This window comes from Corythoichthys intestinalis, chromosome 11 (assembly GCF_030265065.1).
Source record: "Corythoichthys intestinalis isolate RoL2023-P3 chromosome 11, ASM3026506v1, whole genome shotgun sequence".
NCBI classification, from domain to species: domain Eukaryota; kingdom Metazoa; phylum Chordata; class Actinopteri; order Syngnathiformes; family Syngnathidae; genus Corythoichthys; species Corythoichthys intestinalis.
Window position 1 is genome coordinate 55,516,704 of NC_080405.1, and position 27,245 is coordinate 55,543,948.

Genomic DNA, 27,245 nt, shown 5'->3' on the forward strand with positions numbered 1-27,245 from the left:
ATACCAAAAAATGCCACATGGCAAGAAAAATGCCACATGTCAAAAATTCATTTTGCTAAATGGCAAAAAATGCCACATGCCAAAATCCATTTGGCCACATACCAAAAAAAAAAAAAAAAAAGCCACATGCCGAAATACATCTTGCCAAATGGAAAAAAATAATGCCACATGCCAAAATACATTTTGCCACATACCAAAAAGTGCCACATGGCAAAATACATTTTGCCAACTTCACGGAGGTACTCTAAGGGCAACACGCATATTGACCCAAGACCGATAAGGAAAAACCAATGTCGGTATTATCCGGTATCATTTTAAATGCAAATCTAATAATTTATGTCATTTTTTTAAACCAGCAAGCTTATATTTTTTTTAATGCTTAGAACGTTTAGTCTAAAGATGTTAAAGGCCTGAATTTAGGCAAAATCTATTCAATGACTTTTTATTGAAGAACTCAACACTTCTACTCCAACACTTGCACAGAGTGGATTTCAGGTTACCGTTTTCCCAAGTCAAATATTCTTCTTATTCGTCCAAATTATAAATTGGATGAGAAGCTAGATGTTTTTAGTTCCATATAGCCCCGAAAGAAGACAGGTACAAACTCCGAGCTTGAAACTCCGAATTGCCCGCCCGCGGAAGATACCCATGGCTATGATGCTAACACCGCTAGCTCGCAGTTTTTAGCATCCGCGCTCCGTGAAAGGTTGTCACGAATTTGGCTTTGCTTAGTGCGAGTGTGCGCTTTGCATTTACCGAGGTTTATTTGGACTTCCCGGACCCTGTGAAGGGCTTCCTGCTCAAAGGCGCAGATTTCAATGAAGCTTCTGCCTAGCGTCCCCGCCATGTTAGCCTCATGTGCGTGTGACGTCACTGACGAGACGTCATCGGCGCGATTCTGCTTTTTAAAGGGAAAGAACACCTTGAGCCATTCGGAGGAGCGTATTTCTGCCAGTACATAACCACTACCACAACGGCCATCTTGCGTCGGTGAACTTGACTGCAGCACACGTAAGGTGACTGATGTTGCGCGTCTAAACTACAAAAAAATATGAAAAAAAACAAGCCGTTTGAAATCGCTATAAATTGCTCAATCTTCAAAGTACACGCTCCAATGATGATATTGTCATTATTGAATTGCACTGAGGCAAAATGGCCAACAAGTGACGACCGTTCTGATTGGCTCACCGCACTCGCCATTCATCTAGCTTTGTATATAGGATATCTAAGAAACTAAACCCCGAGAACCTAGTAGCTAGCACATGTGAGTGAGCTAGCGGAAGGCAAAGTGGACATGTTGTCCCGGTTAAAAAGCAAAGTTGGCTCGGTTCTGTTGCCGGGAGATGAGTTCGCATTGGATCCCGTCGCCACCGGCGACACCATCTCCTTAACGGCTCCTTCGAAGCCGAACAAAGTGGTTTGCGGACCCGGACTCCGGCGTAGCGGCGACTGCCTGGTGGTCTATAAAAGCGGACTTTTGCGACACAAAGAACCTAACATGTTCTGGATTGAAGCTCAGCAGAAAAGGGTGACAAGCTACGCTCGTCTCAAACGCTATTTAAAAAATATATTTATTCTTTACACCATTTGCAAATGTTATTGTTCAGTTGTCAACACGGTTGCATGATGTCATCATAAGGCGACAGATTCCTTACGTTCGAAAATAAAGGGGTTTCTACTAACAGCCGTTGTAATGGACAGCGGTAGCTTTGCTGTGACGGTTGGTGTATCGGGTCACTTCCTGTTGATTTTGAGGCATTTCAGGGTCACTTCCTGTTGACTTGGGGGGGGATTTTGGGTTCACTTTGAGGCATTACAGGGTCACTTCCTGTTCATGTCATATCTCATGTTGATGGGGGGGGGGGCTTGGATTCACTTCCTGTAGACATTTGGTCAGTTCCTGTTGATTTGGGGCATTTCAGGGTCACTTCCGGTTGATTTTGAGGCATTCTAGGGTCACTTCCTCTTGGTTTTGGGTCACTTTCTGTTCTTATAGGGCGTCTTCCTGTTGATTTGGGGGCATTTTGGGGTCACTTCCTGTTCATATTGGGTCACTTCCTATTGATTTAGGGTTATTTCTGGGTCATTTCCTGTTCAAATTGGGTCACTTCCGGGTGATTTTGAGGCATTCCAGGGTCACTTCCTGTTCACATTGGGTAACTTCCTGTTTGTTTAGGGGCATTTCAGGGTTACTGCCTGTTGATTTTGAGGCATTACAGGGTCACTTCCTGTTCATAACGTGTCTCTTCCTGTTGATTTAGGGACATTTCTGGGTCACTTCCTGTTGATTTTGGGTCACTCCTTGTTCATATAGGGTCACTTCCTATTGATTTTGGGGCAGTTCAGGTTCACTTCCTGTTCACATTGGGTATCTTCCTGTTTGGGGGCATTTCGGGTCACTTGCTATTCACATTGGGTCACTTCCTGTTGATTTTGGGGTAGTTCAGGTTCACTTCCTATTCACTTTGGGTAACTTCCTGTTTGGGGGGCATTTCAGGGTCACTTCCTATTCCCATTGGGTCACTTCCTGTTGATTTTGGGGCAGTTTGGGTTCACTTCCTGTTCACTTTGGGTAACTTCCTGTTTGTTTTGGGGGCATTACAGGGTCTCTTCCGGTTGATTTGGGGGCATTTCTGGGTCACTTCCTGTTGATTTTGGGTCACTTCCTCTTCATATAGGGTCACTTCATATTGATTTTGGGGCAGTTCAGGTTCACTTCCTGTTCACATTGGGTAACTTCCTGTTTGTTTGGGGGCATTTCGGGGTCATGTCCTATGCACATTGGGTCACTTCCTGTTGATTTTGGGGCAGTTCGGGTTCACTTCCTGTTCACTTTGGACAACTTCCTGTTTGTTTTGGGGGCATTTCGGGGTCACTTCCTGATGATTTTGAGGCATTACAGGGTCACTTCCTGTTCATATTGGGTCTCTTCCTGTTGATTTGGGGGCATTTCTGGGTCACTTCCTTTTTATATAGGGTCACTTCAGGTTCACATATGGTAACTTCCTGTTTGTTTAAGGGTATTTCAGGTTCACTACCTGTTCATATTGAGTCACTTCTTGTTGTTGTTTTGGGCAGTTTGGGTTTACTTCCTGTACATATGTGGTCTTTTGTATGCAAAGCTACCATCAATTAACCAGTACGGCTGGTATTAAATGATCATGATTCAGTGCCATTGACGGCAATAGGCGTCCAATATTTGACAGCAGCCATTGCTTATTTACAAAATGGTATTAGAGCTTTTTTAACTAGGAAGTTTCAGTAGTTTGTTTGTGGCTGCCTTTTGATAGAAATGGAGGTCCAATATATTTCAACCTTGCCTTTTCAGTACGTGGCCGCCAAAGGAGAAACGGTCATCGGCATCGTGACGTCCAAGTCCGGCGACGTCTTCAAAGTGGACGTGGGCGCCAGCGAGCAAGCCTCTTTGTCTTACCTGGCCTTCGAAGGCGCCACCAAGAGGAACCGACCGAACGTGCAGGTGGGCGACTTGCTATTCGCCCAATTGCTCGTAGCCAACAAGGACATGGAGGCGGAGCTAGTGTGCGTGGACAGCGCGGGACGAGCCAACGGGATGGGAGTGTTCGGAGCCGGCGGTCTTCTCTTCAAAGTCTCGCTGGGCTTGGTCAGGCGGTAAGTAGGCGCCGGTTTGAGATTTTCAAAATTTTCCTCGCTTTTCACGAGCGGATCTTCTCCGTTCGCAGGTTGTTGGCCCCTCAGAGTGATTTACGACAAGAGTTGGAGCAGCTTTTCCCTTGCGAGATGGTGGTGGGGATGAACGGTCGCCTGTGGGTCAAGTCTTCTAGCGTTCAGCGGACGCTGATCCTAGCCAACTTGCTGGAGAGCTGCGAGAACATGACGGCAGCGCAGAGGCGCCACCTCTTGACCAAGATAGCCCAGGGGGGCTTCTAGAACCAGACAAATTATTGATCAACTTTGAACTCATTCCGCAGAGGTCAATTTCCGCAAAGACGAGCCGGGGTACATCACCCTAATTCGGAAGGGTTGGCATGAGTGGGCATGTAGATTTCCGGCTTGCTGAAAATGTATAATGACAATTTATAATGACAATAAATGCTTTCTATTGTATTCTGTTTTGTCTAAGATGAAACTAATGGGGCGGATGGTGGGCAGGGCTCCGGTCCTGCACTGTGGCAGCCTCAGTTTTCGACCCGGGTGCCGCCATGGTGGTACCCCAACCTGGTGGGGATCCTTTCCTGCCGTGGGCGTACAGTGCAGGCCAAAAGTATTGGCACCCCTGCAATTCTGTCAGATAATGCTCAATTTCTCCCAGAAAATGATTGCAATTAAAAATGTTTTGGTAGTAATAGCTTCATTTATTTTTAAAGATGTCCCGATCCGATCACGTCATTTTCAAAGTATCGGAATCGGCCAAAAAAATATCGGACATGCCTTTTTTTTAATTAAATCATTTTCTAATTGTATTTGTTACAGACAAAATGTCTTACATTCATCCAGAGTCTTTAGCTCTGGCTTAAAGTAGGGCTATCAAATTTATTGCGTAAACGGCGGTAATTAATTTTATAAAATTAACCACGTTATAATATTTAATGCAATTAACGCATGTGCTGCACGACCCACTCACGCATGGTCGCGTTCAGTGTTGTTAATCTTACTGAAAAAAAGTAATTAATTATAGTTACAAATTACTTCTCCCAAAAAGTAATTGCGTTAGTAACTCAATTACCTGAATGTAAGAGTAATTAGTTACTTGGCAAAGTAATTGGTGATAATTACTTTTTTTTTTCCCTCAGAAAAACAAAACAAAAAAACAAACAAACAAAAAAAACATTGGCCACATTATGTGAAGTTTTTTGTGAAGGTATTTGGTAAAATTGGCCCGAGCCCAATTCTTTACCCTAACTTACCCTTTACCCTGAATCAACTGTTAAAAGTTGTTAAAATTGCTCCCATTATTGCATTAGTTCCCTTCTCTCTACTTTCGACATATGAAAGTTTTAAAACTGTTTCATCATTTAAAGATAGATTCAAGTCAAGATTTTGCCGATTTAGAAGTATTTTAGATAAAAAGTTACTTGGGTTCGCTAGGAAGGTTCTCTACAACAGAGCCGTCCTAAAAAGTACTGCTTTTAGTGCCATGTCTGTCATTTTGCATCTAGTTATATCTATATACAGTACATGTGATATCTACCATGTCTACCATATCTACCATAACATGCGGGCGTAGTTTGTAGGCTATCGGCTACAACATGTATTATTGGAGCTACCTAGCATCGCGTTTGCTCGGCGTCACAACTTTCTAGCCTCCTCCCCACTCCTGCTCTGCTCTGTCGTCTCGGTGAGTCCGTCTCCCTCAGATTTTTCGACCAATATAGTAACGCATAGTAACGCATGCCTTTCCGTCCTCAGTAACGGGAACGGCGTTGCCAAGATGAGAAAAGTAATTAATTAGATTACCCACTACTGAAAAAAATAACGCCGTTAGTAACGCCGTTATATTGTAACGCCGTTATTAACAACACTGGTCGCGTTTAATCAATAGTGGTGCCGTTTTACCTATATCTAGAGCTAACAGGCACCGTAAAATGAGTAGAGAGAATTTTGGCAGCGACGGCGTTAGCAACATTGAAGTATGGAAAACTCGTTGCGTTAGTAAACGGCCGCCATCTTAAAGCAGGAGACTTCCCTAGTAGGCTGTTGTGAACCTTCCAAGCGAACCTAATTAACTTTTTATCTAAAATACTCCTAAATCGGCAAAATCATGACTTGAATCTATCTTCAAAACCGTTTTAAAACTTTCACATGTCAAAAGTAGACAGAAGGGAAATTATGGAATAACGGGAGCAATTTTAACAACTTTAACAGTTGATTCGCAAAATTAAATGAATTGAATGTAGTTTAAAGCTGCTGATACAGAATGGGGACTTGAATATTTTATTTACTGTTTTAAAAGTTTAACTTGATACTGAAATAGTCATTTATTTAAACCTGAGAGGCTTTTTATACAATTTTTGTAACTAATGCACGAAACATTAAAAGCATCTAATAGGTTGGGGGATTTGTTTGGTATGTTTTGCTTTTTTAAGACAGTTTATACTGACTGACTATGCCATTTCTGTTTGTTATTTATAACGTTTTGTGTTTGTCACTGAATAAACAGGTCAGTTTCTTGTTACCAACCGTTGTGTGTTATTCAAATTCACCTGGCTAGTTGTTATCAAGAGTACTAAAACCTTTTTCAACATGAGTCTGACAACAAAGTAAGGAGGCTAAATAACTTTAACACATGCTCAGATAGGCCGGTATCGGTCCGTATCGGTAGTGCAAAACAATATCGGTATCGGATCGGAACTGCAAAAACCTGGATCGGGACATCCCTAGTTTAAACTGGCCAAGGTTCCACAGGTCAACTTCAATACTGTTAATACTTTTGGCCAGCACTGTATGAGACGCATCAGACGCTACCAGCTTAGCATCATGCGGGCGCGTTGTCCCGCATTAAAAGTAGTCCGGGCGAAACGTGATGCTTCGAGCCGGCAAAATTAAACGGTTCCTCGAGGTGAATAAAATTACTCTGATCAATTTTTAAACTGGAGTATTCGTTTCAGCTCTAACTCCAACCAAACGAGATGAATACCTTTTCAACAATCTGGTGTCTTACAAGTGTAATCAGTTGATTGCAATCAGGTACTGCTTGTTTTAGCAGAAACCTCATTGGTTGAACTGTCTGGGCTGGATCTGTTAGAACAAAGACCAGGACCCACTGCAGCCCTTGGCATGGACCCTACGTCGGCATGGAGCATTCGAAGTTCTGCGTCAAGGGATAGCGTTGCTGTGCAATTCACCGCCAGGCCACTAGAGGCTTTGTCTTTGTACAATTTGGGGGGACTCTTTAGTTTTCCTCTGGTCATAGACAGCAATGGCAATGGAGATGGGACGTGTGCATTAGCAACTGCAGCTAATAAACATTGAACAACAAATGTTGTGGATGCAAATGTCGAAGCGTAGGCAACACAGATGATGTTTGAAAACTGTGATGCTGTTGTTCTGAACCGGGAAAAAAAGTTCCGAGGGGACCAATCACAGTCCTTTTACATTCACGTCACGACGCGTTGTAAAATTGATTGAGCCAATGAGTTGAATTCAAGTTTTGACTTTTTCCTTCAACATTTATTTTCAAACAGTTTAAGAAAAATAGATTTTTTTTGTTCTTTACAACATTTTGTCTTCGCGCTACAGTAGTTTAGTGCCTTTGTACAAAGAGGACAGCAGCAAAGCATTGTGGGTAACACAGCACCTACCCGAAGCCACAAACAGCGCAACGCCACATCACACATGACAACGTGAGCCGATCAAAGTGCGCGATAACGATCGGGGACGCGCCAAAGCTACAGCCATTTTGTCCGGGGCCCGCGGTCACATGACGTGCTTCTGGATGCCGGGCGTGAACTCCTTGGCGTTGGGGTTCAGGGGGCTCATCATGTTTGTCTGCAAGCAGAAACAAAAGAATGAGCAGGGTCAGGTGTTGGCTAACTAGCTAGCTTCTGCGATTAGCTTTCGCTAGCAGATTCCTCTGGTATCTTCTAGTGATGCACGATAATACATTTTCCAACCGATACCGATAACCGATAATTTCCTCCTCATTCCAACCGATAATGTCAAACCGATAATTCTATTAAAAGATTTATGTAAAATTTTAAAGTTAGGGCTGCAGCTATCAAATATTTTAGTAATCGAGTAATCGACTGAAAATTCTATCGATTAATCGGATAAAACAAATATATTTTTGGGTGAAGAGCAATTATAAATATACATGAGAAAACAAGACATTTCATCTAATCTTGAACCATTTTCAGTCAATCAATGTCTTTAGTTTCGATGTATATTGTTGAAAACAGCCAACAATTGCATCTTAGATGTAACTAAAATTAAAAAAAAAAAAAAAAAAGACTAATTCACTGCTTTCACTCAAAAAACCTTTAGATATTTAATATATATTAGAGGTGTGCAAAATTTCCGATTCTTAGATTATTCGCGATTCGGCCGTGGAAGATTCGAGAACGATTCACAAACATCCAAATTCCGATTATTGAAATATGCCAAGTAAAGCGGAAGTACAATACACTCAGCGCGCCGCGCGGGCAATGAGGAATGGAGCGAGAGTAGTAGAGTAAACATCATGCTTCTCATTACCCTGCCCCTTGGGTAATGCCAATGCTCAACTCGCGGCTCTAGCTGAACTCATGCCACGAAAAAAAAAAAAAAAAAACACAACAACATATCTGACTGCTGCCAAAAAGCTGCTACAAAGTACAGCCACATAATGTTACGATAGATATCATTTATATAGGACTAGATGCATTATAGATCCGGTAGCGTTAGCAGCACATCTACAAAAAGCTAGATGCGGGCGTTAGTAAGCGGCCGCCATCTTAAAGCAGTAGTTTTCCCTGCAAGGCTGTTGTAGCGAACCTTCCAAGCAAACCTAATTAACTTTTTATCTAAAATACTCCTAAATGGGTGAAATATTGACTTGAATCTATCTTTAAAATAGTTTTAAAACTTTCACATGTCAAAAGTAGACAAAAGGGAAATTATGGAATAACGGGAGCAATTTTAACAACTTTAACGGTTGATTCACAACATTAAATTAATTGAATGTAGTTTAAAGCTGCTGATACAGAATGGGGACTGGAGTTTTTTTTTTATTTAATGTTATTTTTGTATATTTGTTTACTGCTATATGCTAACTTGATACTGAAATAGTAGTTTGGTTTAGCCTGAGATTATTTTTGAACAATTTTGGAACTAATGTACAAAACTTTAAAAAAGGAGGGGGGTGCATCAATAATCGTTTTATAATCGAATCGGAGCCTCTGAATCGTAATAGAATCGTTCGGTGCCCAAAGATTCCCAGCTCTAATACACCTAAAAATGCCGTTACGCTTGATAACACACATCACTTAAAAGTTAGGATTTTTTTCCAACGTGTTTCCATTGAATTTCTATTTGTGACAAGCCATTTTTAAGTTGTACTTAAGTTTTAAGTTAGTCTAAACTGTAAGTCCTGAAAGGATTTTGAGTTTTTGCAGTGTTCAAAATAAATGTATGATACAGGCTGTATTGGAGCACATTAGGGACCAGTGCTACTTGGGTGTTTTATCCAGCAGTGACTACTGAGCTAAAATGGATAGTTAGCATTATTGAGTTTTTATTTTACACCCTCATCACTCCACATCGCTGTTATGTTAAAGCCTGTATGTAAGACACGTTAGCCAAGCATCGACAGTGGTCATAATTAATAGAAACCTAGCCCTCCGCAGGGCTAACGTTACGTTAATCTTATTTATTAGCGCTTAGCGCTCTTTATTAGCGCTTAGCGCTGTACTGCATTAAGATGGCGGCTGTTTACTAACGCTGCCCAGACGCGGCCGAGTCTGTCATTTTGCATCTAGTTCAACACACATGTGATCTCTATGAGACTCATCAGACACTACCTGCTACCAACTAGCATCGTGCGGGCTAGTATTTAGCAACGTCGGCGTCGTTTGTAGCGGCTGTCGGCTGCAGTAAGTTTTTTTTTTCCCCTTCCTCCTCTCTGCACGTGACAGCGCGTTGTCCCACATTAAAAGTAGTCCGAGCAAAACGTGATGCTTAGAGCTGTCAAAATAAACGATTACTCGAGGTGAATAAAACTACTTGGATCAGTTTTTAAACTCGAGTTACTCGAGGATTCGTTTCAGCTCTACTGTATTGTCACAAGCCCCGTAGTTTAACTTAGTGTTTACAATAGCTTTAGCATTCCCGCTAGCAGCAGCCTCGTATTCGTTCCAAAAATCTTTGTGATGCAGTTTTAAATGGATGCTGGGTTAGTGGTTTTGAATGATGACGCGTTCTTTCGGCCTCGTGGAACTTCTGCGGTACATGTTTCGCAGATGGCGAGAGCGTCGTTTTTTTAGTAACAGCCGCCATAATATTCAACTATTTCTTGTTATGTAACTCCGCCTCCTCAACCCCTCCTCCCTCAGGGGCTTCAGAAAGGGGAGGGGTTGAGGAGGCGGTGTGCTGAATTCTTCGATTATGTACATTTGGAGGCTAATTCAAGTATATAATTATCGGATTGCATTATCGGTTGAATTTTTTTATTATCTGGATTATCTGTGTGATGTCATAGTTGCCATTATTGGCCGATAATTATCGGCGACCGATATTATTGTGTATCTTTAGTTCAGACTCATATTCCCACAAAAAAAAAAAAAAAACAGCTAAATATAGCAATAAACTCAATTATGAATGCATTAAAAAACATTAGCTCAAACAAAAACTTAGCTTACATTGGTCTGAACAGGGAGCAGTTGGATTCAGCCATGTGAAATGAGGCAGACCAGAGGGCAGTGTATCCACCCTTATCAATAAAACTAAATGTAAACACTTTCAAAATAAACCATTACAATGCCACATTAATTAAACGAATACTCGTAGCAACAAAATTCAATTCAAATATTTTTTTCTAATCGAATACTCTAGTTAATCGATTAATCGTGGCAGCACTAGTTTTTTTCATTGCAAGCAAGAAAATATTACTACCAAAGCATTTGTAATTGCAATTATTTTCTGGGAGAAACTGGGCTTTATCTGACGGAATTGCAGAGGTGCCAATACTTTTGGCCAGCACTGTACATATACATGACATAAAATGATAACCGCATACGTGGACACCAGGTCTTTATGAGGTTATATTTTATAAATGACCAAAAAATGACTTGCGCCAGTAAAGGCTTAACGATTGATTTCATTTTCCTGCCACAGCCTCACCACTGCGCGCAGATCCATCTGCCGGGCGTCCGGCAGATCTCTGGACGGGACGAACCATTCCCGTTCCTCCTCGTCCAGCATCTCCTGGAAGCAGCGCTCCATGAATTCCTCCTCCCACAGCTCCTCCACCACCTGGAGCCAGAGAGCGTCAGCTCGTCGCCCCTTTTGGGCGTCGCCAAAAAAACTCACCTGCCGGTTAAACTCCTCCTCGTGCTCCATCCACAAATACTCGGCGAACGGGTCTGGCTCTGATGACCCGTTCTGGTTGGTCAGGGTCGCGTCTTCGCCGAGGGTCACGTGATTTAGCCTTGGGTCTTTCATGGCGTTGGGACAAATGTACTATAGGAGGGGAGAGAGAAAAAAAAAATGGGTCAATGTTCATGTAGTCATCATGAAAGTTTGACGACAATGGACCAATCCTGATTTTTGATGATTTTCTGAGAAAACCATGAAGTGAATCATCTTCGATTTAATGCTTTTTGTGATCAGAGGTGAATCATCAATTAATCAATGTATTTTTAAGTATTAACTCTATGGCTTGCATTGACAGCCATACAGTCCCTGACAAAAGTCTTGTCTCTTCACAGTGGGTATGAGGTGCTGTCTACACGCCAACAAGCCGTTTGGGAGGCATGCACGGAAAAAACCTTTCCTCACTCACAATCATAAACGCAAACGTCTGGAGTTCGACAAGCGGTATTGGGGCTTCAACTGGGACCGTGTGCTTTGGTCAGATGAGACCAAGATTGAGCTTTTTGGCAACAAACACTCTGAGTGGGTCTGGCGTGCCACGAAAGATGAGCATGCTGAAAAGCACCTCATACCCACTGTGAAGTATGGGGGTGGGTCAGTGATGCTGTGGGGCTGTTTCGCTTCCAAAGGCCCAGGGAACCTTGTTAGGGTGCATGGCATCATGAATGCTTTGAAATACCAGGACATTTTAAATCAAAATCTGTTGCCCTCTGCCCGAAAGCTGAAGATGGGTCGTCATTGGGTCTTTCAGCAAGACAATGACCCTAAAGATATATCCAAATCTACACAGAAATGGTTCACCCGACACAAAATCAAGCTCCTCCCATGGCCATCTCAGTCCCCAGACCTCAACTCCATTGAAAACCTGTGGGGTGAGCTGAAGAGGAGAGTACAGAGGAGAGGACCCAGGTGTCTGGATGATTTAGAGAGATTCTGCAAAGAGGAATGGCTGTAGATCCCTCTTTCTGTCTTTCCCCATCTTGTGAAACATTATAGGAGAAGATTAGGTGCGGTTTTGTTGGCAAAAGGGGGTTGTACAAAATATTAACTCCAGGGGTGCTAATAATTGTGACACACATCATTTGATGTCAAATAATTATTTTTTTATGTGGGATTTTTTCCCCACTGAATAAATGCACTTGTATTGAAGGTTGGATTTTTCTCTTTTTTCCATTAAAGTACCATATTATTTAGAAATAAAATATTAAAAGCTAAAAAACACATAATTATTATAAATCCAATAATTATGCAGGGCACTGCATGTTTGTGTATGCATTTGTAATTAAGTTTAGCGCTACAGTTTGAGGAGATATGTGTGAGCCATTTGCTATTAAAATTATAAATACGTTAGCATTTGTAGCATTTAAGTAAGCAGACTTTTGCTAGTCAAACTAGGCTAATTTAATCTACTAAATTTACATTTCCATCGGACAAGATGAACATTAGAACACCGATTTTTTTGCGTCAGGTGTTTTATTGTTAAAATGCATGTCGTTTTGAACATAAGTGTACATATGTTTGCTACAGCTTTACAAATTGTCAAAAGTGAAGGAAGCCAAAAGCTTCAAAAACCACAATTGCCTTGTTTGCTGTCTGTCAAACTGAACAACTTCATGTGTAGCGGGGACATAACACGTCAAACTAATTAAATCCAAAATAAGACACTGTGTGGTACAATAAAGTAGAGATGTCCCAATCCGATATTTGGATCGGATCGGACGCCGATATGGGCAAAAAAATGCGCATCGGATCGGAACACGTTTTTTTAAAAATCCGGTCCGGTTTTTCCAGCACACCGATTTACATAATCCATTCCAGTTTTTGCTTCGGTTTCCCTAAAATCCGGTCCGCATTTTACGGCACACCTTCAACACACTACATTTACATTTCCGTCTCCCAATTTACCGTGAGACTTTATCGGTAAAAATGTCAGCTGTGTGGGATCATTTCATCTTAAAGGACGACAAAGACAAAGAGGCAGAGTGCAACATATGCCACAATAAAGTCAAGCGTAGGGGGTAAAGCTGTAAGAAGTTTTAATACAACCAACCTAATCAAGCATTTAGCGAAATACCACCACAAACAATATGAGGAGTATGTTAAGAAAACCGAAGACAAAAAGAAAGGTCCTACACAACTAACGCTGGCAGAAACTTTTGCTATGCGTGACAAACTGGCACTCGACAGTCCCAAAGCCCAAGGAATAACAAGAGTCATTGCCGGAGAATTCATTCTGGATGACAAGCCATTATCTCACGTGAGTAAAGACGCACCATCCAACACTTAGAACCACGGTACAACATACCCAGCCGTCATTACATCCTTGAGCGATTCGGGCGTGGAAGATTCGAGAGCGATTCACAAACATCTAAATTCCGATTATTGAAATATGTCAAGTAAAGCGGAACTAATACACAGCGCGGTCTTCGGGACGCAATGAGAAACTGACCGCATTGCGTCCCGAAAGTAAACATAATGCTTGTCATAGACCCAGGTAATGCCAATGCTCAACTCACGGCTTTAGCTCAACTGATGCCGCTGGATAAAAAGACACAAGAATACCTGACTGCTGCTGACAGCAGCTACAAACTATGTCAACGTCGTTTTACTGGAGATAATAGATATCATATGTATATAGAACTAGATGCTACACGACAGACTCGACTGCGTTGGCAACACTGAAGTATTGAAAACCAGATGCGTTAGTAAACAGCCGCCATCTTAAAGCAGAAGACTTCCCTAGTTGGCTGTTGTGAACCTTCCAAGCGAACCTAATTAACTTTTTATCTAAAATACTCCTAAATCGGCAAAATCTTGACTTGAATCTATCTTCAAGACAGTTTTAAAACTTACACATGTCGAAAGTAGACAGAAGGGAAATTATGGAATAACGGGAGCAATTTTAACAACTTTAACAGTTGATTCGCAAAATTAAATGAATTGAATGTAGTTTAAAGCTGCTGATACAGAATTGGGACTTGAGTATTTTATTTACTGTTTTAAAATGTTAACTTGATACTGAAAGTCGTTTATTTAAACCTGAGAAGCTTTTTATACAATTTTTGTAACTAATGCACGAAACATTAAAAGCATCTAATAGCTTGGGGGATTTGGGGGATTTTCCACTGAGGTTGTTGGTGTGTTTTGCTTTTTAAAGACAGTTTACAATATTATCTGCACGTTTTACTGACTGACTATGCCATTTCTGTTTGTTATTTATAATGTTTTGTGTTTGTCACTGAATAAACAGGTCAGTTTCCTGTTACCAACCATTTTGTGTTATTCAAACTCACCTAATTCAGCTGGCTAGTTGTTATCAAGAGTACTAAAACCTTTTTCAACATGAGTCTGACAACCAAGTAAGGAGGCTAAATAACTTTAACACATGCTCAGATAGGTCGGTATCGGTATCGGCCAGTATCGGTATCGGATCGGAAGTGCAAAACAATATCGGTATTGGATCGAAGTGCACAAACCTGGATCGGGACATCCCTACAATAAAGGACTGTTTACACACCTTAAAAAAAACAAAAAACGACTGGAGACAACGGTGGACGAGATTCTGGAGTGGTAAAGTCGAAATTGCGTAAGTCAAGTCAGTCGTAACCCGTGGACTACCAGTATCCAGTGGGCGATAACAATACAATTAGCCATAATATGTCAAGTCCATGACCTCATGTATCGGTATCAGATTTTTGGAGTCTGATAATTCGTGATATTGGTTAAAAAGTGGGCACCTCTACTTATTACCGTTATTGAGAGCGTCAGTATGCTTCATCAGCCACTAGAGTTAGGATACGGAAGAGCTGCAAGTGACGTCATCACTCGGAATTAATATCTCGATACAGGTAAAACGATAGCAGCACAAACAATTTTTTTTACAGCACAAACGAATGACAATCTTGCGGTTCCGTTCTGCCTTAGATGGGGGGCTGCGTGATGTCATCACTACAAATTAAAAGCATAAGAATATCTATAACACCATTGCAGCACAAACGATTGACACCATTTTGAATCAAAATGGGGGGCTAGTTGACCTCAGACTGACCTATAAAAAATGGTAAATAACCCAAAAAAACGATGGTAGCACAAACGACTGACATCATCTTTAAATAAATGTGCATCTGATGTGGGCGGCCAACTTCACAGATGTACAAATTGCGCAATTTTATTTCATTTCCATTAGTTATATGATGACTTTAAATATTTGAAGCATAATTTTGAAGTGTATAGGGTATAGTTAAAAAGGTTTTGCACCTTTTTTCTTTCGTTTCTTTGCCGTTTTTCCTTTCTGGATGTATTTTTACACTTCTAATTCAGTTCTACTGACATTTTTTTGTTTTGTTTGAAACCATTACCATACCATAATCAGTTAAGCAATGAAGTCCAGAACATTTACCTGGGGTAGCCACCTTTCAATCAGCTGTAGCGTTGTTATTTCTTGGAATATTAAAAAAAAAAAAAAAAAAAAAATTAGTTCAGTGCTGGAAATGGATTCAAACGATGTATTACATCATGGATTTTGATGAAGGGGGGAAAAAATGGTACGAATTAGCTATAAAGGAATTTAAAGTCCAGCTGCTTGGTTGCAAACGCATGGAAAAGTAGCGAACAAATAATTACTTACATTTTAATTAATTAATAAATAAATATATATCCTTTAGCAGGCTAAGCAAATTTTGGAAAGCTGACTTTTTTCGCTGCCTATGTTCGTCCTTTACGGAAGTAGGTCAAGCTATCCGTTTATGAGTGGAAATTGCATAAACAATACGTCTTTCAAAATACTCCAGTCGAAACTACATGAAAAGAAATGGACTAAACTAGTGTAGTATTTGTAATGCTTTCCAACGGGGGCACAATGTTGAGAAGCATACGACGGCTATCACGCCATTAGAATTTGTTAGCAGCGCGACAATCGTCGTCTTGTGACGTCAAAACGACGACAAAAAGATTCACTTCGATCAACAAATGCGTAATTAGTCAATTTATATGCCGCGTACTTACCTCGAAACGACTTAAGGGGTTTTTCGCCTTTTGTTTTTTTGCTGTCAGCCTTGGACTGTAATGGCCGCCGGACTCCTGTTTGTTTACCAGATGACGTCACTATGTACCCAATGGTGATTGGTTTAAATGGTAAAAAAGGGGGGCACGGGCGAACGAACGGCCAATCAAAACGAGCACAGCGCAAGGTCGATATTATCAAAACAACTGCGTATGAAATATTGCATAAAAGTAGGTTAAAGAGATCCAGGAGCTGTCTGCTCCAGTTTGCAGAGGCCAAATGAGTTGATTTAGATGTGAATGCGCACTTTGAGCCAATTTGGGCGGCTGGTATTACTTGTCGGCCATTTTGTGTCAGTGCCATTCGATAAACATAAACTAAACGGAGCGTGTACTTTGAAACAGCTGTAAATTGTTCCCATTTTCGATTAACCTTGGTTTTCATAATCATCGGAGATACAGATAATTTCAGTATGTATTTTAAAAAATCAGGAACAAATGGAATAATACCCCAAATATGCCTTGTGTAACACCATTTACCATTTACATTCGCACATAATCAAAACAATCATGACGCCATTAAACGTTTGTTTCCCGCCTAGACGCAAGAAGGGCCAATCAAATGTAGCGTAGCGCGTCTTGGCTAAAATCCAGTGGGATTCCTGACAAAAGCCATCTCGCGAGAGTTGCGTGGTCGCTTCCTTCGGCTAATGCGTACGTAGCTTTTGAATAAGCAAGCAGACGACATAAAAGAAAGGTAGGAAAAATTAAGGCTAACGTCGACAACTTTATCTATTTTTGTCAGCCAGTATCACTTATCTCCTCGCCTTGTGTTTATACAACAGCATCTATGCGAATATCCGTCCACGCTAATTTCTTTTGGTGGCTAACGGGCGTTTTTCGACGAGCTAAGGCTAACGTTAGCTGTGGCGACGGTCGCTCCAAATCTAAATGTTCTTTTAGTTGCTCATTTGGACACGTTATTTGGCTTTATAAACGAAGATTGGTAAAAATGCACGAATAGTGCGTTTTCTGAGCGGCATTTTATCAGCACTTCTGCTTAATATTAGCCTAGCAGCTAAGCTGCTAGCGCGTCTGCTCGCATGCTCCAACATGTCGTTGGACTCGATGCTACTTGAAGTGGATCCAATGTGTTTGGAGCGATTGCTCTTTTTTTAAAATCCATCTCAGTTGATTATTGACGCTGAAGACGTTCTTGCTGGTTCTCTGACCACGCAACTCTCCTTTTCCACTTGCTTTGCGTCGACAGGATGTTTTTATTCCTGTGTCTCTCATCCTCATTGCTTTTGTAGCTACAGTCAACCCGGTGTTGGGTGGACGGGAAGACCACAATATCTGCTTGTGCTTGTCCTTCACTGTCTTTCAGGACTGGGCTTGCCCTCTTTGCCGCAGGCTTGATTTTGCTTCTTGAACTTGTTCTCATCCTCTTTGATCCGCGATGGACGGCGCTCCCAAAGGCTTCGCGGCGGGACGGGGCCTCCTGGCCGCCGCCGAGACCTTGAACTTCAACCTGAAAGAGCAGCGACCTGTCCGGCAGATGGGGGGCGGGCTTTCGGAGGACCAGGAAAGCGGCTCTCGCGTCGGTTCCGGCAATCTGGGCGGCACCATGAAGCTTTTCGCCAGCTTGGGGCTGTCACCCTCCGATCTGGACGCTCTGGCTCAGATCCCCGAAGAGGACATCAGCGTGGAGACGCTTCCGCAGATCCTCATGCAGCTGAAGAGCCACAAGGCGGGGCGAGGGCCGGCCGCGCCCGCCGACAAGTCCTACAGGGGCGGCGGCGGCTGGGACGACGGGGGAAGGATGGGCGGCGGCTCCTCTTTCGGCCAGGGTTCTGGCCCGTCGGACTTTGGCTTGGCGTCCATGCAGGACCGCGGGATGGGCCCAAATTTCTCCGCCAACGTGGGGAACCGCGAGAGGTCCTTGGCCGAACTTTCGCAGCGCGATTCCTACGGCGGTAACATGGGGGATCCCCAGCCCGGCTTCTCGCAGCGCCGGAAGGGCCCCCCGTCGCAAGGAAAAGTCCAAGACTTCTTGGGAGCCCCGCCCCCCAGATTCCCGCACGTGTGCTCTCTTTGTGACTTTGATGTGCATTCCGTCATGGTGAGTAAAGCCACGCCTCCCGCCGCCGCTTCACTCGCACGGGGGCGTTCCATTTCATCTTCTCGCAGTCAGGATGTTCTCCTTGATTTTCTTTGGCACACGTAACCGTAAACGCTAGCTTGCAGGGAGCGTTGTCGCGCGCTCGCCGTAGCGACGCCGTCCCTTATTTGTTATGCGTGTGCGTAGGAGTGGACCCAACACACGAATGGACTCCGCCATGCCGAGAACAGACGAGTGCTGCTCAACATGTGAGTAGCGGGCACTTAAACGCGCGCGCTTTGTCTGTTTTTGGTTTGACGAGCTCCGCCTCTTCGGCAGGTACCCGGAGTGGGATCCCAGCGGGGTTCCTAGCAGAAGGTAGGTTAGCGCCGGGCGCGTTTCCGCGACATCGTGACCTCTGACATCTCTGCCTCCGCTCCAGCAGCATCATGGAGTCCACCAACATGTCGGCGGGGCTGCTGGGACCCGCCCCCCCGGGGCTCGGCCCATCCTCCAGGATGCCGTCCAGTTGGGGTGAGACGGACGTTCATCCACTTCCGTACAAACATGTGTAGCTTAACTTCAAAACCCAAAGAAAACAACAGTTAAATGTTTCGCATGATTTAAAGGTTAATTCCTGTTGATTTGGAGTCACTTCCTATTCATTTGGGGACACTCTTGAGTCACTTTCAGTTCAGTAACCCAAAATCAGCAAGAAGTGACCTGTAAACGACCCAAACAGCAACAGGAAGGGCCCGAAAATCAACTGGGAATGACATGAAATGCCCCACAATGAACTCTGGATTGCCTGCAACTGACAGCCATGGACGTCAAATCTATTTGAAGTGGGAGGGATGGCAATGAATGAACTGCCATCCCCAAAATCAACAGAAAGTGACCCAAAAGCCAAATTTAGTGACTGAAAATCAACAGCAAATGACCTGAAACGCCCCAAAATGAAAGTAATTGACTGCCTTGACGGCCATGTACGTCTACAAAATTTTGACTGGGAGGGGATGAATGAACATGGGTCACTTCCTGTTGATTTTAGGGCATCTACAGTTTTTTTCCTGTTTAATTAGAGTCACATGCAATTCAATGGGACGTTCCTGGGTCAGTTCCTGTTCAGTAGCCCAAAATCGACAGGTAGTGACCTGTCCGTGACCCAGAAATGCCCCAAAAGCCACAGGAAGGCTCCAAATGCGAGAAGGAGGGATCAATCAGCTACCCAAAATTGACAGGAAGGGACCCGTCAGCGCTAGAAAAATAAAAAAGAAGGGACCCGTAGGTGCCCCAAAAATTCAACGGGAAGGGACCAGTGGGTGCCAAAAATAATCGACAAGAAGGGACTAGTGGGTGCCCAAAAAAATTGACAAAAAGGGACCCGTCTGTGCCCCAAAAAATTGTCAAGAAGGGGCCTGTAGGTGCCCAAAAGGTGCCTCCCCCCCCCCCCAAAAAAAAAAAAAACTGGATGTGAAGGGACCCGACATCGCCCACCCAAATAAAAATCAGGAGGGGAGGGACCCGTGGGTGGCCAAAAAAATCGATGGGAAGGGACCAGTGGGTGCCAAAAAAATCGACAGGAAAGGCCCCCCCCCCCCAAAAAAAATGGACGGGACCCGTTGGTCCCTCCCCCAAAAAAATAAACTGGGCGGGAAGGGACCCGTCTGTGCCCCCCCCCCCCCCAAAACAAAAAATAATGGACGGGAAGGGACCCGTTGGTGCCCAAAAAAACTGGACGGGAACTTTCAGAGCCCAAAAAAATCGGAAGGGGAGTGACTTGTCGAGCCCCCCCCCCCCCCCCCCCAACAAAAAAAAACCTGAAGGGGACGGACCTGTCTGCCCCCCCAAAAAAAGATTGGAAAGGACCCGTCGGAAGGGAAGGGACCCATTGGTGCTTTCAAAAAAATCGGAAGGGAAGGGACCCGTCGACGTCCCCCCAAAAAAAATCTGAAAGGGAGGGACATGACGGCGCCCCAAAAAATCAGAAGGGGAGAGACCCTTCAGCGCCGAAAAAAAAATCGACGGGAAGGGACCCATGGGCGCCCCAAAAAAAATTGAAAGGGAAGGGACCCGTCAGACCCCCCCCCCAAAAAAAAAATTGGAAAGGGAGGCCCCCATTGACGCCAAAGAAAAAATCGTACGGGAAGGGACCTGTCGGCGCCCCAAAAAAATTAGGAGGGACCTGTTGATGCCCAAAACAAAAAATCGGAAGGGGATGGACTCGTCTGCGCCCTAAAAAATCGACGGGAAGGGACCCATTGGTGCCCCCAAAAAATAGGAAGGGGAGGGACGCGTCGATGCCAAAAAAATCAACAGGAAGGGACCTGTCGGAAGATAAGGGACCTGTCGGTGCCAAAAAAAAAATCGGAAGAGGAGGGACCTGACGGCGCCCCCTCCCCCCCAAAAAAAAATCGAAAGGGGAGGGACAGCGCCAAAAAACACAAAAAAATTGGAAGGCAAAGTACCCATCGGCGCCACCCCAAAAAAAAAACTGCGCAAAAAAAAAATTGACGGGTTGGGACCGAAAGTTAACTGTGGGCTTCTCTACCAAAAGTTTTGGCGAATTATCTAAGGAAAACCCTGAATTAGTTGGATTCATTTTGAAAAATGACGTGGTTGTGTGATATCATGTTTGGCATGATCCAACAGGACCTACGGGATCAGGAATGGGCCTTGGCATGTCAGGACAGAACCGACAGGACCGCTCTGGACAAAACATGGTTAGTATTATTTTTATTTAAAGTCCTTGCATGTGTGGATGGTCCTGGAAGACCATCACAATTTTTCTCAGAAATTGGTTGACCGCCATGAAGGTGCTAGATGAACGAGATGCTTTCGAAATATGAGAAATATCTTGGAAAATATCAGAAGACATTTTGACATGAATGAGCTAGAAAAACTGGTTCATTTGTTCAGATGGTATTTAACCCTCTTAAGTGAAGGATTTGAAAGAGCTTCCTAAGAGCAAGCCAGGAGGTGACCTTGACTATTGTTTACTCACAGATGAGAAGCAGAGTGGTGGTGGTCAAATACGACAGGAAGCCGCTCAGCAACAAGACGCTGTTCGCCTTCGCCGAACCTTTCGGTCGTCTGCAGGAACACCTGGTTCTCAAGAACAAGGTACTTTTGCTCTCACCTCTCGGTGTAGTAAACGTCACGCGAACGTCGGCGGTCTTGCAGGCCTTCCTGGAGATGCAGACGCGCGAAGCGGCCGTGGACATGGTGAACTACTACCAGCAGAATCCGGCTACGCTCTACGGGAAGACCATCACCTTCTACCTGTCCCAGAGGCTATTGTTCATCCAGGTAACGCCAGGGGTCGTTGATCGCCCGCCACGGCATAGTCCCACCGCGCGTCTCTCGTGCCGCAGAAAGACGATCGGGCCGACCGGCCCGAACGGGCGTCAGATCGTCCCTCCTGGGACGGCAAAAACCGAGGTCACAGAAGCCAGGTGGTCTTCTTCTCCAACATGCCCAGAGAGGAATACAAGAAGAAGGAGCTGCTGACCATCGCAGCGCGTTTCGGCGTGGTGGAGAAACATCTCTTCTTGACTGATCAGGTGACTGCCAAACCACCTTCTAGTGGACACTGAAATTTTTTTTTAACTCTGTTGATTACTAATGAAAATAAGATATCCAATCACGTGGCTCCTTCAGCGCTGAATTGAGTTTTTCCCACTAGTAGACTTCAATTCGTGACCCAAAATCAACAGGAAGTGACCGGTAATTGCGCCAAAATCAACAGGAAGTGAATGATAAAGATGCTACAAATATTATCTTTGTTCATTGTGATTTTGCACCACCTAGTGGCCAGTGTTACAAAAGAAGAAGAAATTTTGAACCTCTGAAATAGACTGACGGCCACGGACGTCCAAATTTCCCATTTATTTTCAATGGCAAAAAAGAACAAATGTCCGCAAATCAATTGGAAATGAACATATTTCAATAGGAAGTATCCCCCAAATGTCCCCGATTCTATTGACGCATATGGAAGTTGATGCCATTGACGGCCATGGACGTCCAAATTTCCCATTTATTTCCAATGGCAAAAAAGAACAAATGTCCCCAAATCAATTGGAAATGAACAGATTTCAATAGGAAGTATCCCCCAAATGTCCCCGATTCTATTGGCGCATATGGAAGTCGATGCCATTGACGGCCATGGACGTCCAAATTTCCCATTTATTTCCAATGGCATTAACATTGCATTGAGGCTAATTTAGACAGATGCCTATTGACGGCCATGTCATATCCATTCTCTTGATGCCGATGTACTTGGATTCCATTGACACATATGGATGTCGATGCCATTGACATCCATGGACGTCCGAATTTCCCATTCGTTTTCAATGCCATTTACTTTGTTTAATGCAATTGACGGCCATGTTTGTTGGTTCTATTGATACCAATGTACTTGGATTCCGTTGACGCAAATGTAAGTTAGTGCCATTGACAGCCATGGACGTCCAAATTTCCCACTCATTTTCAATGGCAAAAAAAGCAAATGTCCCCAAATGACTTGATATGACCTAGTAACGCCCCCAAAATGTCCCCTAATGACCTGATATGACCAGGACACGCCCCCAAATCTCTCCAAATGACCTCATATGTGTCAGGGAAACTCAAGTTTGAACTCCAAGACAAGTGTTACCCAGATAGCTAGATTAGAGAAATAAATACAACCACAACCATGGATTGATTTTCTTCGAAGGTTTAGTTCAAGAGCTCTTGGGTACAGACACGGAATAATACACAAAGTGCCTCTCCGCATGTGGTCAAAAGAGAGATACAGGACATGCCTCTATTTATGGGTTAACACCATAGAAACGAAATCGAAAGTTAGTAAAAAAATCTCAAGTTACAGAAAAACATCTCTCATAGGGGAAAACCACCCCAAGCTACAACCTTGAATCAGCAGCTGTGGCCAGGAAGAAGTTTGATAAGCCACAGTTGCTATATTGTACTCATTCAGGGCATATTGGAAACAACAGGAACATGACAGTCCATATTTGGGCATATTGACTCCGTCTACAATCGTCAAGGCCATGAGAAGGCCCACTGAAAAAGATTACACAGATTATTCTAACAATGATACTCTATGCTATAATCTCATGCAAGCATAACAAAAGCATTCAACATATAATGTATAATGTTTGTGTATTAAGCATGAATAAATTCTCTCACAATATGATCAGGACACGCCCCCCAAATGACCTGATATGACCAGGGCACGCCCCCAAATGACCTTATATGACCAGGACACGCCCCCCAAATGACCTCATATGATGAGTACAGGACGCCCAAATGACCTGATATGATCAGGACGCGTCCCTCAAATGTCCCCAAATCACCAGGAAGTGACCTGATACTGTCCCCAAACCAACCTGGGCGGGGCTAAGATCTGTATCTCCACACAGCAAAGCCCCAGAGTAATTTTTACAGAAATTGCAGTTTCTTGTATAATGAGTGTTTCCTTTTATAATGAACGTGCTTTTAAAAAAGTACATCTCTTTAAATATTGGTTTACGAAATCGGCCTTAGACATCGGCAATGGGCCGATTTTTATTAAATTTTTTTTTTTTTTAATCTGTATCGTTCTTTGAAAATCCCACATCCTATCCTATTGGCTCATATTGTCCATTCTTGAGAAAAATAATCCATATATCGGCCCGATATATCGGTCGAGCTCCATTAGATCGCTACCCACACAGTAACCATACCAGTTACACATCAGCTGAAATCGGTCGATCTTGAAAAAGAAACAAAAATCCACATATCAGCCAGCTAATACACCGGTTGACCTTTATACGAAAGATCATCACCCAAACGGTGAACAGAAGTTTTGCTGTTATATTGACAATAAACTTCACTCATCTACCAGATGTTCACCGGGCCGATATATCAATCAGTCAAGATCATCACCGGCCAAACATTGAACATACTAGAATAGCTCGTATGATATGTCATATATCAGCGGATATCGGTCAATCTGGGGGCGGGGGGATCCACATATCAGCCCGATATATCGGCCAGCCAATATACAGGCATGAAAATCTCTCACCTTTCGGCGAAATTCGCCGTTTTGAAGTCAAAAAGGGCGACCTACGTGAATTGCGTAGATCCGAGGAGAAATTCTTTTTGGGAGGAGGGGGGGGGGGGTCGGGAGGTTTTATTTAATTATTATTATTATCATCATGTGATTAACTTAGTACGTAAACTGAGCACTTAAGAACACAGTCAGCAAATCCTTCTAGATGCTTCGCTGACGAGAACCAATCATCGGCCCAAGCTGCGTTCCATTATTCCAAACGCGCGCACTCCTTACGCGTGTACATGGAGTGCTCGGAGAGCCTTCGGTTGCATTGCAAAGCAGCGAAAACAAAAAGCAGGCCTTATCCACATCGGGGCAGACCAGAGCGCAGCATACACACTTGCCTGTATTTGCCAGCAGATTGAATTTGGTGAGTAATGGTTTCAATCGTTTTCACGTTTTGCGATATAAAAAAGTTACTGCCATTCGTTGCAGCTTGCGTTGAACACTGCCAGAGCTAGCCAAATCTCCCATGAAAAAAAATAGCTCCAGTTAAATTGGCGTCAAGCTTGTGTATTTAGCGGTAATATAAACGAAGAAACACACTGTTGAGTCAAATTAAGCGGCATTCTCTCGGATGGAGGGGGCGCCTCACATCGCTCCCGTCGTCCGCCGGAGACGCGTTATTTTCGGCTTGGATTTGAGCTGACGGCCGTTGTCGGCACAACAGCGGCCCGACGAGTGGTGGGAATGAGTCCTGCTTCTTAAAGCTTTTCAGAAATACAGGGATCCCTCGTTTTTCGCGGTTAATGGGGACCAGAACCCGCCGCAATAAGTGAAAACCGCGAAGTAGCGCCCACACCCCCCGCCCCCCATTTTTTTGTGCGTGTTTATTGCATTTATTCAGATTTTACATTGGAAAAAAGATACATATATATATAAGACATGTTTTTTCACTTTTTTCACCAAAGTATTATTTATAAATGGTTTTCAAGCACTTCAAAATGTAAGAATTATGATAAGTTTTAACATGGCTTGGGACATGTTACTGCCCCACCGAATTATTTTTAAACAAGAATAAAGTAGTTAGAAAATGCTTGGCTTTATTAAAAGCTTCATAGTGAGTCTACTCAAACCCTCACAGGCTTTGGTAAACGGTGATTGGCACATGTGCAAAGTTTTTCTTTTTATATATATTTTTTTGTTTGAAGCAACTTATTTGATTGAATAATAAAGACACAAATGTCCTAGCCAAAATGTGGCCCAAACGCAAAACATTACTTAAATGGAAAAATTTGTTTCAATCAAGAAAAATAGTTTTCAAATGCTTTTTTTGTCTCAAATTTATTATTGCAATCAAAAACTTTTTTTTTTTTTTTAATTGAAGCTACTTTTTGGGATTAAAAGTATATACTGTATTTTGATTGAAGCAACTTTGTTTTTGATAGAAGTAACTTTGTTTTTTGATTGAATAATAAAAACACTCCATCTTTATTGAGTGAGAAAGAAATTAAGAAAGCTTTAAAACTAAAAGCCACAGGGGAGTCTGTTTTTTTTAAATATTTATATTTCATTACATAGACATGCGTCGTAGGGAAGGGAGATTGAGGGATAAAAAAAGGAGTTAGATGAGGCTGCTAAAGGCAGTGGATACCTCATCAGCTGGGTGAATAGCAGACCTGGTAAGAACAAGTTTGCAAGGATTGTCGGGTATTAAATCCAATTATAAACACAATTACAATGTTATTTTTCTATAAGATTTTTATGCCATTGCTTTATTAATCATTAGGTGCTAGAGTTAAGTATGGATAATAATGAAATAATAGTTTTAAGAAAACTGTGCTGTTGGTGGCTCAGTGACCATCTGATGTGGTTTGTTCTCAGATGAACAAGTTGAGGAAGGAAGTTTTGATGCAGAGGTTGAAGGAAGAAAAGAGGCAGACTGACTGAGTCACAGCCAGAAAGTGTGGATGACAGTTTTGATTTCTATTCACTGTTGCACCCTCCCAATTAAAGTATGTCACAGTCGCAGCCAATTATTATCTAAAGCTGGTTAAAATTGAAGTTATGTTGTTTTAAGGTGTATTAAATACTTGTTCATGTGCCCCTTTTGATCTACGAGCACCCACCCCTCCACCGGTCTCTGCACGGCCCTGCTGAAACAGTGTGGGTCGACAGAGCTCAATATTTTGTTGGGGTGTACAATACAGTGTACTGGAACATATTTCCTCCACACCCTTCTCACCTTTTTAACCCCTGACCCATTTTCATGCCTGAATATATATTGAACCTCTAATAAAGACATTTATATAATGACTATTTAATAATGAACGTGCCTAAAGAAAAAAAGTACATCAGCCTTAAATATCGACTTAGGAAATTGACTTTAGACATAAGCAATGGGCCAAATAAAAAAAAAAAAAAGAAAAAAAAAAGCTTGTATCGGCCTTTGAAAATCCCGCCTCCTATCGGCCGATCTTGGGAAAAATCATCCATATATCGGGCTTGATATACAGTGCCTTGCAAAAGTATTCGGCCCCCTTGAACCTTGCAACCTTTCGCTACATTTCAGGCTTCAAACATCAAGATATAAAATTTTTATTTTTTGTCAAGAATCAACAACAAGTGGGACACAATCGTGAAGTGGAACAAAATTTATTGGATAATTTAAACTTTTTTAACAAATAAAAAACTGAAAAGTGGGGCGTGCAATATTATTCGGTCCCCTTGCGTTAATACTTTGTAGCGTCACCTTTTGCTCCAATTACAGCTGCAAGTCGCTTGGGGTATGTTTCTATCAGTTTTGCACATGGAGAGACTGCCATTCTTGCCCATTCTTCCTTGCAAAACAGCTCGAGCTCAGTGAGGTTGGATGGAGAGTGTTTGTGAACAGCAGTCTTCAGCTCTTTCCACAGATTCTCGATTGGATTCAGGTCTGGACTTTGACTTGGCCATTCTAACACCTGGATACGTTTATTTTTGAACCATTCCATTGTAGATTTGGCTTTATGTTTTGGATCATTGTCCTGTTGGAAGATAAATCTCCGTCCCAGTCTCAGGTCT

The 27,245-nt window shown here is 42.9% G+C and overlaps 4 protein-coding genes across 8 annotated transcripts in view; 2 read left to right on the forward strand and 2 right to left on the reverse strand.

Moving 5' to 3' along the window:
• Nucleotides 1-7,025, reverse strand: part of nup160 (nucleoporin 160) — a 37,784-nt gene extending 30,759 nt beyond the window's left edge. For both annotated transcript variants that reach the window (XM_057849593.1, XM_057849594.1), the window contains exon 1: nucleotides 757-7,025. In XM_057849593.1, coding sequence (XP_057705576.1) covers nucleotides 757-847 — 91 coding nt within the window. In that variant the 5' untranslated portion in view covers nucleotides 848-7,025. The remainder of the gene's footprint in view (nucleotides 1-756) is intronic.
• On the forward strand, nucleotides 1,221-6,228 carry exosc3 (exosome component 3). The gene is made up of 3 exons (XM_057849602.1): nucleotides 1,221-1,528; nucleotides 3,329-3,630; nucleotides 3,702-6,228. The coding sequence occupies exons 1-3, from the start codon at nucleotides 1,295-1,297 to the stop codon at nucleotides 3,907-3,909; spliced, it is 744 nt and encodes a 247-aa protein (XP_057705585.1). The 5' UTR covers nucleotides 1,221-1,294; the 3' UTR covers nucleotides 3,910-6,228.
• Nucleotides 7,026-7,127: 102 nt separating the features above from the next.
• LOC130923697 (polyadenylate-binding protein-interacting protein 2-like) lies at nucleotides 7,128-16,543 on the reverse strand. Of its 2 annotated transcripts, XM_057849600.1 has the most exons (5): nucleotides 16,051-16,543; nucleotides 15,446-15,486; nucleotides 10,984-11,133; nucleotides 10,795-10,926; nucleotides 7,128-7,467 (listed from the first exon to the last, which is right to left on the reverse strand). In XM_057849600.1, exons 1-5 carry the CDS (start codon nucleotides 16,496-16,498, stop codon nucleotides 7,396-7,398), a joined length of 843 nt encoding a protein of 280 aa, XP_057705583.1. In that variant the 5' UTR covers nucleotides 16,499-16,543; the 3' UTR covers nucleotides 7,128-7,395. The 2 variants fall into 2 exon arrangements, with proteins under 2 accessions (XP_057705583.1, XP_057705584.1); XM_057849601.1 differs by lacking the exon at nucleotides 15,446-15,486 and having other exon boundaries at nucleotides 16,051-16,199.
• A 103-nt stretch (nucleotides 16,544-16,646) lies between these two features.
• The window catches only part of LOC130923695 (matrin-3), a 30,381-nt gene continuing 19,782 nt past the window's right edge, over nucleotides 16,647-27,245 (forward strand). For 2 of the 3 annotated variants that reach the window (XM_057849595.1, XM_057849596.1), the window contains exons 1-9: nucleotides 16,647-16,804; nucleotides 17,435-18,169; nucleotides 18,356-18,417; nucleotides 18,488-18,526; nucleotides 18,591-18,682; nucleotides 20,801-20,871; nucleotides 21,155-21,271; nucleotides 21,332-21,457; nucleotides 21,523-21,711. In XM_057849595.1, the coding sequence (XP_057705578.1) occupies nucleotides 17,507-18,169; nucleotides 18,356-18,417; nucleotides 18,488-18,526; nucleotides 18,591-18,682; nucleotides 20,801-20,871; nucleotides 21,155-21,271; nucleotides 21,332-21,457; nucleotides 21,523-21,711 (1,359 nt within the window). In that variant the 5' untranslated portion in view covers nucleotides 16,647-16,804; nucleotides 17,435-17,506. The remainder of the gene's footprint in view (nucleotides 16,805-17,434; nucleotides 18,170-18,355; nucleotides 18,418-18,487; nucleotides 18,527-18,590; nucleotides 18,683-20,800; nucleotides 20,872-21,154; nucleotides 21,272-21,331; nucleotides 21,458-21,522; nucleotides 21,712-27,245) is intronic. The other variant, XM_057849597.1, reaches the window with a different exon arrangement.

What these genes read in the sequence shown, in the direction of transcription:
- exosc3 (XM_057849602.1), top strand. Translation starts at nt 1,295, where the DNA reads ATGTTGTCCCGGTTAAAAAGCAAAGTTGGCTCGGTTCTGTTGCCGGGA. An exon ending in TTGAAGCTCAGCAGAAAAGG is followed by an intron (nt 1,529 to 3,328) that starts GTGACAAGCTAC and finishes TTGCCTTTTCAG; the next exon opens with TACGTGGCCGCCAAAGGAGA. An exon ending in TCGCTGGGCTTGGTCAGGCG is followed by an intron (nt 3,631 to 3,701) that starts GTAAGTAGGCGC and finishes CTCCGTTCGCAG; the next exon opens with GTTGTTGGCCCCTCAGAGTG.
- LOC130923697 (XM_057849600.1), bottom strand. Translation starts at nt 16,498, where the DNA reads ATGATTATGAAAACCAAGGTTAATCGAAAATGGGAACAATTTACAGCT. An exon ending in ACCCCTTAAGTCGTTTCGAG is followed by an intron (nt 15,487 to 16,050) that starts GTAAGTACGCGG and finishes TAATATTCCAAG; the next exon opens with AAATAACAACGCTACAGCTG. An exon ending in AGGAGGAGTTTAACCGGCAG is followed by an intron (nt 10,927 to 10,983) that starts GTGAGTTTTTTT and finishes CTCTGGCTCCAG; the next exon opens with GTGGTGGAGGAGCTGTGGGA.